The following is a 12,745-nucleotide window of genomic DNA, read 5'->3' on the forward strand; positions in this document are numbered from 1 at the left end:
GAAATTATTGGTTGCCCAGTAACCATAAAGAATGAAAGTGAAAATTCCTAAGTACAGAAGTGATCTCAAATCATTAAGGTACAGAAGTGACTTCAAATCATAAAGGCACAGAAGTGACTTCAAATCATTAAAGTACAGAAGGGACACACACAGTCAACTTTATATAAATATGCTTGCTCTATATTTTAAAGCTGTCTTTCGAGGGAAAAACCACCAAAACGTATATCACTTATATTCAGGCCAGTTTAGTGTATAGAGAAAGGAACACTTGTAACTAATGCAGAGTACACATTAATTCATGCATGTCATAACAATTAAGTACTTTAAACCAATATGTTTTGTAAAATAGTGTTACATGGAGTTTTTTTTTCCTGAAAGTTGAATAGAATCAACATCCTATTTTGTGACTGTCATTCTCATCACAGGATGGAAACAGCGTCCATTGGCGCTTTCTCAACATACAGACAACAACAATCCACACTCAGCTCCTCGTGGGGATTAGTGCATTAAGGATGTAGCCATTCATGCAATTTGGCGCCTGGCGAATCCACACAATCGCGCACACATAATCACGCCGCATCCTCGAGCTTCGCGACTAGATAAATGCATGCAGGCTGGTCTATGGGGAATTCCAGAAATACATCATGCACAGTGTAAATGTATGCTCCCCCCTACCCACACTTCCTATCTTATTTCTATGAAGGGATTTGCATGAGTTTTCACCTTTTCATCTAAAGGAATAATTGCATGTTTTTGCACGGATGAGGCACTTGTGATTACTGGTAATCAGCAGTAGTTGCAGTTTTGTGTGGAGTTGTAATGCATGTCAGTTCCACCTCTACCACCCTCACCTCCTTTTTTGCGCTAGTTTCCTTGTTTATCCTCCATCCTCTTTTCCTTACCTCTGCTTTCCCCTTCTACGATGCACCCCTCTCCTCCTCCTCCTCCTCCTCCTGCTCCTCCTCTACTCCCCTCTGTCCGCCTGCTTTTTATAGCCATGTCTTCCCAGTGCTCTGCAGCTACAGAAGCTTTTTCATGTTGCCACTATAATTACAGCCTACACACTTACACACTTGCACACAAACACACATGGCCTCCCGTATGCACGTGCACACAGCAAGAGACGCACAGCAGCAACAGCTTGTGTCTTTGTGTCTGCATGTGTGTGCACGCTCCGCATGTGCTGTTATACACAAAAGGGTGAGCTATTTTTACCTCTCTCCCTCCCTCTCATCCTCTCCATCCCCCTCATCTCCCTCTGCTGCTGCTGCCAGACACGTTTGCTATGCTGAGCACATGCGGTATCAGTTGAGCCCCAACATCCCTCCTCTTGCTCACTGAACTCACACAAGCACACACACAGGCGCACGCCGATGAAAGCGGCCGCCTTTGCATCATTTTTAGAAATCTTATTTTAAGGCACCTCTATTGAAACAATCTGCAAATTTCACAGTTTTTGTGGACATGAATCAGTCAGCTCCTCAAGTGGCAGTGGTGTGCACGTGCAGCGCTGAGTGCAAATGACCTGAAGCCTGCTTGGACTGTACTCCAAACTGTCTAATTAGCAGGTTTGCTGCTGGAAGCTTGTCTCAATGCTGCGGACCATATATGAAGCGGAGTGTTCTCTCTCTCCCACAGAGGGGATCCTGGGAAAAGAGCAGCCGCTGGAGGTTTTGAAGACATCAGCGCTCAACCACATCCCAACAGGTTGGACACTGTGTGCATTTGTCTGCCTGTGTATGCATGAGCTTTGGAAAAGCAAGCGATGTGATTTCACCGTTAACCACATCCTGCAGGACTTTGCATGCATAGGTGTTCTTTCCAGCATGTGTTTGGTTTTCATGAGTGTATCCGGCCAATTATAATCCTAACTCCCAAACCTCAGCATGGTTTTAAAAAAAAAAGAAGAAAACTCAGGATACATTTCTTGCCACACTGATTTATAGCTGACCAGGCTGATTGTGTTATTTTTTGTTGAATGGAGATCAAGTGTGTGGAGTGAGACTATATTTTTGTGAAACTCTTGGATTTGAAGACAAATCTCTGCAAACAGCATAAAATCATTAAAACAGTTGCACCTCTTTGTGGCTCAACTGCAACTCCCCAACACAGCTTAGTGGTCTCCAAACAAATAAACCCTTTTGAGCTACAGTACCTCTTACATAATGGCAGGACTGAAATTCCTGAAGAAAATCGGTTTTCTCATTTGACTCACCATCTGCTGTAAGTTTTGTTTTGTCTTTTCTTTAAATTATTTTTATTTTTTGCTCTGGCCCAGTCGAGACATTGCAAATTATCCTCTTTGAAAGAGATTGCAGTCAAGCCCAGGATAGAAATCATGGCAAAAGTGAAATGAAGAGCAGAGAGTGGAAAAGGTGGCACGCAGGGAGTGGAGAGTAAAGAAATAAACTGGCACAGATGGAGATGAGGTAATCTGAAGGAGATTTGAGTCTGAGGTAATATATGCATAATCCATTATATAATTCCATAATGAGTAAACTTAACATCTTCTGTGTATTTCATTTCTCACCTTGGGGAATAATTTGGATTTTCTCTTTATGAATAAATAAATAAATAAAAATGACAGTGGTAAAAGTGCAATTTGAAGGCAATACACTCCCCAAGTCTATTTGGTGTTTTAGCTTTTTGTTGCTATCAGCTTTACAGCGCAGGAGTAAACGGCACAGATGAAGAATTAGCGCCATCCTCCCCATTGAAATTTACCATTTTCTTCTAAATTTTACCAAGTGCTTCTTTAACAGAGCACAGAACTTTCAGCACACCATTTCTAAATGTCCGAGGTCTATATTTATATAATTATAGTTGTCAGCTGTGTGTCCTTTTTCTTGAATAACAGCCTGCAGTCTCAGAAATGGCTCCCGAGGAGTCCCAGCCCATTCTTTTTTGTGGAATCTCAAGTTCCTCCAGATTTGATGGTCTTCTGGCATGGACCTTGGTCTTCAGTTCACCCCACAGATTTTTGATGGGATTCAAGTCAGGGCTTTGTGCAGGCCAGTCAGTAACGTTCACTTTGGTCTTCTTCATCAGGAGAAGTGTTTTGGGTCGTTGTTGTGTTGAAAGACAACGCGGTGACCCAGATCCACTTTTACTGCTGACTGCTTGAGGTTTTCTTTCAAAATCTCCTCAAAGTGGAAGGAATCATGAAGAAAGAATTATATGTGGAGATTCCCAGTTTCAGATGCACTGAAGCATCCCCACAGCATAATACTCTCACTGCCATTTTTCACTGTGGGGACAGTGTTCTTTAGGTTATATGCCGCTTCATTCTTTCCCCAAATACAAGTAACGTCTCACTGTCCAAAGAGTACTGACTCCATCTCATCTGACACATTTACAATTTTTGCCCTGAGACACGCGTAGTTTTGGCGTAGATTACTTAGTTTCTGGACACACACACACACACACACACACACACACACACACACACACACACACACACACACACACACACACACACACACACACACACACACACACACACACACACACACACACACACACACACACACACACACACACACACACACATTAAAAAAATCTCCTTTAACAGTGGAATATCTGGATAAAACGCTGAAACCGACTTCTTCTGAAACTTCTCTGTTCTCTCACGACGTCCTGGATCAATAGAGCTTGAAATGTGGAGGTTTTCAGCTTGAAACAGGCTGATGACGGCGCCTGAGAGCGCTGCGCGACGTCTCGCACCGTGGGAAGTCCTTAAAGCGACAGTATCACCTCAAAATCTCTCATCAGCCGTTAAAATTTTCACCGAAAACCAGCTTAATTTTTCGAACCGTGTCCACTTCGATGATGTGTCTCACAGGTTTAGAAAAAACTTTGATCAAACAAAGCGCCAGTCTCTCAGCAACTTCTCAGACAAAGGAATTCCGACGAGGGGCTGGACGACTCCTCCCACAAGGAGTACTCACAGGCAAATGACATCACCGACACCGACAAAAATAAAAAGGACCTATACTTTATTGACAGACATCGTATGTATGTGTATATATATATATATATATATATATATATATATATATATATATATATACGAGGTCTGTTAGAAAAGTATCCGACCTTATTATTTTTTTCAAAAACCATATGGATTTGAATCACGTGTGATTACATCAGACATGCTTGAACCCTCGTGGGCATGCGAGAGTTTTTTCACGCCTGTCGGTTACGTCATTCGCCTGTGGGCAGTCTTTGAGTGAGGAGTGGCCTACCCTCTTGTCGATTTTTTTCATTGTTTAGGAATGGCTCAGAGACTGCTGCTTTGTTTGATAAAAATTTTTTCAAAAACTGTAAGGCACAACTGAGTGGACACCATTCGATAAATTCAGCTGGTTTTCGGTAAAAATTTTAACGGCTGATGAGAGATTTTGGTCTGTAAGTGTCGCTTTAAGGACGGCCCACGGCGCCTGATGGTGATCTGCGCTCCGAGGCGGCGTCGTCTCACTGTTTCAAGCTGAAAACTTCCACATTTCAGGCTCTGTTCACCCAGGTCATCGTCAGAGAACAGAGAAGTTTCAGAAGAAGTCGGCATGAGGAGTTTATGCGGACATTCCACTGTTAAAGGAGATTTTGTAATGAAAGAACGTGCGGGCAGATTCGCATTTCGGGCCGGACCCGACTGCGGGGGGTCACGACAGGAAAAACACCTCCGTTGGAAACCTTAACGGACAAGTTGGAACATGCCCAGCTGTTAAACAATTTCTTAGATACTCACTTGTTGAAAGCCATCAAAAGCCGCCTGAATTTTACAAATGGTTTTCAACACGGAGGTGTTTTTCCTGTCACAGCAAAGACGGATTTGCGTCGTCGTCACGGAACCGACTCGGTGAATTTGCCCACACATTCTTTCATTACAAAATCTCCTTTAACAGTGGAATGTCCGCATAAACTCCTCATGCCGACTTCTTCTGAATCTTCTCTGTTCTCTGACGACGTCCTGGGTGAACAGAGCCTTAAATTAGTAAGTTTTCAGCTCGAAACAGCCAGACGGACGTCACCTCCGACCGCGCCGTGCCGATCCGCTTTGTGAGCTGTCCTTAAAGCAAAAGAAACTCCACAACCTCTCATCAGCCGTTAAACTTTTCACCGAAAACCAGCAGAATTTCTCGAATAGTGTCCACTCGGATATCCCTCACAGGTCCTGAAAAAATTTTGATAAAGCAACGCGCGCCGTCTCCAGCAGCATCTCAGACAAAGGATTTCAGCCGAGAGGGCTGGACCAGTGCTCACTCAAAGCCTGCCCACAGGTGAATGACGTCACCGACACGCGTGAAAAAACTCACGCATGCGCACGAGGGTTCAAGCATGTCTGGTGTAATCGCACGTGATTCAAATCCATATAGTTTTTTTTTTTATAAAACTGTCGGTTTCTTTTCTAACAGACCTCGTATATATATATATATATATATATATATATATACACATATATATATATATATATATATATATATATACACGAGGTCTGTTAGAAAAGTATCCGACCTTTTTATTTTTTTCAAAAACCTGATGGATTTGAATCACGTGTGCTTGCATGAGCAAACCTTGAACCTTTGTGCGCATGTGTGATTTTTTTCACGCCTGTCGGTTGCGTCATTTGCTTGTAAGCAGCCTTTGTATGAGGACGGGTGTAGTCTCTCGTCGTTTTTTCTTCGCAAGGAAATGGCGGAACGACTGGAGCAGCGCGACTGCATCAAATTTTCCCACAAACTGGGCAATAGCCAGGTGGAAACCATTCGGATTATTCAGACGGCTTTCGGTTGACGATCCTCTGGGCATCACACAGATTAAGGAGCAGTACAACCGGTTTAAAGACAGCCGCACAACGGTGGAGAGCGCGCCGCGCTCCGGGCGGCATCAACATGCTGAAATGACCAGATCATTTCCAAAGTGAACTCTGTGGTGATGTGGGACCGTCGTGTGATTATCCGAGAAATTGCGGAAGAGGTGGACATCAGCACTTTTTCGGCACATTCCACTGTGAAAGAAGATTTTGCCATGAAAAGAGTGGCGGTGAAATTCATCGGCACAAAGCTGATGGCGCAGCAACAGCGCCTCTGTGTTCAAGCCACACAGGACATGTTGTAACATGCCCTGCTCGTCAACCATTCGGAAGATTCAGACGGCTTTCGGTGGCTTTTCAGTCGTGTGACTATCCGAGAAATTGTGGACAAGCTGGACATGTCCCAACATGTCCTGTGAGGCTTCAACACAGAGGCACTGTTGCTGCGCGTTCAGCTTAATGTCGATGAATTTCGCCGCCACTCTTTTCATGACAAAATCTTCTCTCACAGTGGAATGTGCCGAAAAAGTGCTGATGTCCACCTCTTCCCCAATTTCTCGGATAATAACACGACGGTCCCACATCATCACAGCATTCACTTTGGAAATGATCCGGTCGTTTCAGCCTGTTGATGCCAATCGGAGCGCGGCGCGCTCTCCACCGTTGTGCGGACGTCTTTAAACCGGTTGTACTGCTCCTTAATCTGTGTGATGCCCAGAGGATCGTCATCGAAAGCCATCTGAATAATCCGAATGATTTCCACCTGGCTGTCGCCCAGTTTCTGGCAAAATTTGATGCGGTTGCTCTGCTCCAGTCATTCCGCCATTTCCTTTCAAAGAAAAAACGACAAGAGACTCCACCCATCCTCACACAAAGGCTGCTTACAAACAAATGACGCAACCGACAGGCGTGAAAAAAATCACGCATGCGCACGAAAGTTCAAGGTTGGCTCATGCACGCACACGTGATTCACATCGATCAGGTTTTTGAAAAAAATAAAAAGATCAGATACTGTTCTAACAGACCTCGTGTGTGTGTGTGTGTGTGTATATATATATAATGCTTTTTTAATTTAAATTTTTGATTTATTTTTGAAAATCATGCAAATAAAAGAATATTCAGAGAGAATAGAAAAATAAATGTAACCACTGTGATGTGGGAAAGGAGTGCAACGGCTGCTGGGAGAACTGCAAATTGAATTATTGTGTTATTTGTGAATGATTATGCTGGTTCTTGTGGTGATCTTGTCAATGGTTGCAGTGTTAACTTGAACATACACTCAACAAAAATATAAACGCAACACTTTTGGTTTTGCTCCCTAAAACTTTTTCCACATACACAATATCACCATTTCCCTCAAATATTGTTCACAAACCAGTCTAAATCTGTGATAGTGAGCACTTCTCCTTTGCTGAGGTAATCCATCCCACCTCACAGGTGTGCCATATCAAGATGCTGATTAGACACCATGATTAGTGCACAGGTGTGCCTTAGACTGTCCACAATAAAAGGCCACTGTGAAAGGTGCAGTTTTGTTTTATTGGGGGGGATACCAGTCAGTATCTGGTGTGACCACCATTTGCCTCATGCAGTGCAACACATCTCCTTCGCATAGAGTTGATCAGGTTGTCAATTGTGGCCTGTGGATTGTTGGTCCACTCCTCTTCAATGGCTGTGCGAAGTTGCTGGATATTGGCAGGAACTGGTACACGCTGTTGTATACGCCGGTCCAGAGCATCGCAAACATGCTCAATGGGTGACATGTCCGGTGAGTATGCCGGCCATGCAAGAACTGGGACATTTTCAGCTTCCAAGAATTGTGTACAGATCCTTGCAATATGGGGCTGTGCATTATCCTGCTGCAACATGAGATGTTCTTGGATGTATGGCACAACAATAGGCCTCAGGATCTCGTCACGGTATCTCTGTGCATTCAAAATGCCATCAATAAAATGCACCTGTGTTCTTCGTACATAACAGACGCCTGCCCATACCATAACCCCATCGCCACCATGGGCCACTCGATCCACAACATTGACATCAGAAAACTGCTCACCCACACGACGCCACACACACTGTCTGCCATCTGCCCTGGACAGTGTGAACCGGGATTCATCCGTGAAGAGAACTCCTCTCCAACGTGCCAAACGGCAGTGAATGTGAGCATTTGCCCACTCAAGTCGGTTATGACGACGAACTGGAGTCAGGTCGAGACCCCGATGAGGACGACGAGCATGCAGATGAGCTTCCCTGAGACGGTTTCTGACAGTTTGTGCAGAAATTCTTTGGTTATGCAAACCGATTGTTTCAGCAGCTGTCCGAGTGGCTGGTCTCAGACGATCTTGGAGGTGAACATGCTGGATGTGGAGGTCCTGGGCTGGTGTGGTTACACGTGGTCTGCGGTTGTGAGGCTGGTTGGATGTACTGCCAAATTCTCTGAAATGCCTTTGGAGACGGCTTATGATAGAGAAATGAACATTCAATACACAAGCAACAGCTCTGGTTGACATCCCTGCTGTCAGCATGCCAATTGCACGCTCCCTCAAATCTTGCGACATCTGTGGCATTGTGCTGTGATAAAACTGCACCTTTCAGAGTGGCCTTTTATTGTGGGCAGTCTAAGGCACACCTGTGCACTAATCATGGTGTCTAATCAGCATCTTGATATGGCACACCTGTGAGGTGGGATGGATTATCTCAGCAAAGGAGAAGTGCTCACTATCACAGATTTAGACTGGTTTGTGAACAATATTTGAGGGAAATGGTGATATTGTGTATGTGGAAAAAGTTTTAGATCTTTGAGTTCATCTCATACAAAATGGGAACAAAACCAAAAGTGTTGCGTTTATATTTTTATTGAGTGTAATTAATATTTGGTATGCTGTGTATGAATTGTATGCCACAGCATGGCTTTTGCAGGGTTTTTGGGGAGGTGATAGTCTAATGGTTAAGAGTTGGGCTTCAGACCAGAGGATCCTCGGTTCAAATCCCAGGCTGACCGGAAAATCACTACGGGCCCTTGGGCAAGGTCCTTAATCCCCTAGTTGCTCCTGGTGTGTAGTGAACGCCTTGTATGGCATCACGTTTACATCACTATGTGTGTCTGTGTGAAAGGGTAAATGTTAGGCATAATTGTAAAGCGCTTTGAGTGTCTGATGCAGATGAAAAAGCGCTATTTAAATGCAGTCCATTTACCATTTTCACTGCTGCTCAGAGCCCTGTTGTTGTTCCAAACCTTCCTGAAAAGTCATGCAGTTGGGTTTATTTTGTATCTGCTTCAGGCTACTTGATAAAATATTGAAACTCATTGGAGTGACTTTATCAGATATTCTCGAAATCTGTTATTTTGAATGCAGTGCTCATGCCTCCACTGTGGCAGGGTTTCAGCCAAACCATGTGGATGTGGCCCTAATTGTCAAAGAACATTTCTTGTCTAAGTGCTCTTAGGGTTCCTCATAAATGCAGTTAAATGCTTTGTGAGCTATCCTTAATGCAGTCAGACATCTGTGGATACATTTCAGCATACAGCATGCAGTCTTTCCTTCTTAGATGCAAACTAGTGGTTATTTCACCTGCAGGATGAGCATTTTCATCTTCTACTTCATATTCTTCATCTTCTTCTTTTGGCTGCTCTCCTTCCATCTCACCCTGCACTCTTCATCTTCCTCTCCTGCACTCATCATCTTCCTTTGTCACACCAGCCTCTTGCATGTCCTTCCCTCACCACATCTATAAACCTCCTCTTTGGTGCCCCTCTTCTCCTCCTGCCTGGTGCCTCCATGCTTTGCATCCTTCTCCCTCTATACCCTGGGTCCCTCTTCGGGCTCTTTTGTTTCTCAAAACCCAATAAGATACGTATCACTGGCCATCCGATACATATAACAATATCAATATATTTATATGCTTAATACTGCTTACATAAATTGCATTTAAATGCATTCATAAATTATAGTGTATGGTTTTAGTGTGTAACCCAGCTTTTGAATACTTTAGTTATACTGCTTAATGTGTGATGTGTGGGATTACTGGTACGCTAACTGAACGTTTTATACCAGCGCTTTAATAATACCGTCATCCAAGATAGACTGCTAGTCCCTCCTCTCTGTATGTCCAACCCTTCTCAGTCTCATCTCTCTGAGTTTGTCTCCAAACTGTACTACTTGTGCTGTTCCTCTGATATGCATATCCTTAACCCTGTCCATCTTCATCACTCCCAAAGAAAATTGCAACATCTTCATATCTGCCACCTCCAGCTCTGTCTCCTGTATTTTTGTTAGTACCACCACCTCTAAGCCATTCAACGTAGCTGGATTCACTATTGTCATAAACTTTCCCTTTCACTCTTGCAGATACCCTTCTGCCCCAAATAACTCCTTCCTCCATTCTCCACCAACTCTGCCATGCCAACACTTCTTCACCACACTCTCCTTTACTTTGGACAGTTGATCTCAAGTATGTAAACTCATCCTGTTATGGCTAGGACCACAGAACTCTAGGAAATGGACCCCAGGATGCAGATAGCCAGACAACAGAAGGATAAGGTGCAAACAATGGTGTTTATTCCACAGATGATAGTGTAAATACAAGGTGACTCCAAAAAAAAATCTCAAAATCCAAAAATGCTTCAGTCTAAAACAGTGGTGACAAGAAAAAAACAAGGTGATCAGAAAACCAAAAGCACTTCTAAAGACCAGGTGACTAACAAACGTGGTTAACAAAAAACAACTGTCCAAAACATAGGACAGCGAAGCAACAGCACTTACGAATGGTGAATAATAGAGGAAGCTGGAACCAGCGGTGTGACAAAGAACAAACGGACAGAAACCTCGTCACTGACAGAGTATGTGGAAGAGATCAACCGGCAACTGGCAAAAACAAAAATGTGACTTGAATACCAACAGAACAGATGACGACCAGGTATGGAGAGACAAAACGTAACAGAGGGGGCACTTGGGAGAATAAATCAATCAGTGTACAAAGCTGAAAAATAAATGGACAACCTGAGAATGAAACCGAGAAACAACCAAAATGACACTGTGAATAATCACAGACATAACAAACACTGGGAGAAAATAAACGACAAGACACAGCCGGAGAATAAACACTAAGAGCACAAGGGATGGGGGCCTTGCATGACAGCTGTCAAAACACAGTGCTCGGCTGGCAGTCATCTTCCTGCAACCGAGCAAGGACTGACCAGCGGCAGCAAGAAAACATGAAACATACCAAACCAAGGAAGAAGCATGAATGAAAACAAAACCCAGGGCAAACATAAACCGGCTCATGAGGGGCGAGCCCCACGAGAGCTGGGGGAACAGACAAGTGCTGCACACGGCTGACCGGAAACTAGGGTTGTCGGAAAAAATCGATTCACGTCCGAATTGTGATTCTTATTTATTACGATTCTGAATCGATCCAAAATGTCCAAGAATCGATTTTTAAAAAGCATTTTTTTAAACATTTTCTTGCTTACTCGCTGCCTCTACTGTTTGTCAGGCAATGGCTTCCATACTACAGCATCCCCGTGGGGTGGGTCCGGCGTGCTTCAAACACTCATGAGCTGCAGAGTTCAGTGGCTGTAGCTTAGCACCGTCAGCACCGTCTTTGCTGAAGGCAAATGTTTTGGCGCATTTTGGATTTTATTATTTGCTGCGTAAGAAGGAGCTTGACATGACTTATGCAGTGTGCAAAATCTGCAAAATGAAAGTCATGTACTTCTGAAACACTTCAAATCCGCAAGCCCACATGCTACGTCATCACCCGGAGCTAAAAGAGGGAAGCAGCGGTCTCTGCCGACTACTGACCAGCGCTTTGCTAAACTGCCAGCCAACTCCGAACGAGCAAAGCAGATAAGTAAATTTACATCTAGAATCACTTGATTAACCTTGTAAAGCTGCATTTTCTTAAACATAAACATTTTTTAAGTAATATAACTATTTCCCAGAGCTCTTTGAATTGAAAATTGAGTCTGAATCGAATCGTCACCCCAGGACTCGGAATCGAATTGAATTGTGAGTTGTTGAACGATTCACATCCCTACCGGAAACCATGGTCACCATACGCAGCAGGGAAAAGGAGACGAGAAGGGTAGGAATCTCACACGCTCTCGCATACACACCAAGACAAATACGTACACACGCATTCTCTCTCACACACCCAGGGACAATGAAAGGAGGAGCACCCAGAGGAGCAGTACACGACACACTCACACATGCACCCACCAGCCCAGTCTCATGTTTTGTTTTTCATGCTCCCATCACAAAATGAGTCAAATTTTCGTGACAGGGTTTTTTTTTACTCACTATTACTAACCCTACTCCTACCCCCAACCCTAACCTTAACCATAACCTAACCCTACTCCTTCCCCCAACCCTAACCATAACCACCCTGACCCCTCGCTTCACTTTTAATTTTGTGCAACCATCACAGAATGCATTAGAATGCATTTGTGCTACCGTGACGAAAATGTGGCACTTTTCATGACAATATCACAAATCAATAGATTAATGTATTAATATTTGTCAGCCTGTCCATCACAAGCAAAAACAAGGAGTCTGCGCCCATCCTTGATGCAATGCCACCTCCTCCTTGAATGCATCTGCCATTCTTAATGAACATCTCACTGGTGTCCTTGTACATATTCTACACCACCCTCCCATACTTCTCTGCCACTCCAGATGTCCTCATACCTGCAACTCTTCTCTTGGTACCTTGTCATAAGCTTCCTCTAAATCCACAAACCCACAATGGAACTCTTTCTGCCCTTCTCCATATTTTTCCATCAGCACTCTCAGTGCAAACATACATCTGTAATACTCTTTTGCAGCATGAAGATGGCTTCATGCTTCATGCTGGCTTTATCTTCACCTCTTTTCCAAGCCTACCTTTCACTTCTCTTTCCCACAACTTTGTGCTGTGGCTAATGAACCTTGT

General features: G+C 43.8%; 1 protein-coding gene across 4 annotated transcripts in view; it reads left to right on the forward strand.

The window, feature by feature from the left end:
- Positions 1–12,745, forward strand: part of LOC117514130 (histone deacetylase 4-like) — a 289,818-nt gene that overhangs the window by 93,815 nt on the left and 183,258 nt on the right. For 3 of the 4 annotated variants that reach the window (XM_034174436.1, XM_034174429.1, XM_034174444.1), the window contains exon 2: positions 1,639–1,707. In XM_034174436.1, coding sequence (XP_034030327.1) covers positions 1,639–1,707 — 69 coding nt within the window. Of the gene's footprint in view, positions 1–1,324; positions 1,569–1,638; positions 1,708–12,745 lie in introns of those variants that run through there. The other variant, XM_034174460.1, reaches the window with a different exon arrangement.

This window comes from Thalassophryne amazonica, chromosome 1 (assembly GCF_902500255.1).
Source record: "Thalassophryne amazonica chromosome 1, fThaAma1.1, whole genome shotgun sequence".
Lineage (NCBI taxonomy): Eukaryota > Metazoa > Chordata > Actinopteri > Batrachoidiformes > Batrachoididae > Thalassophryne > Thalassophryne amazonica.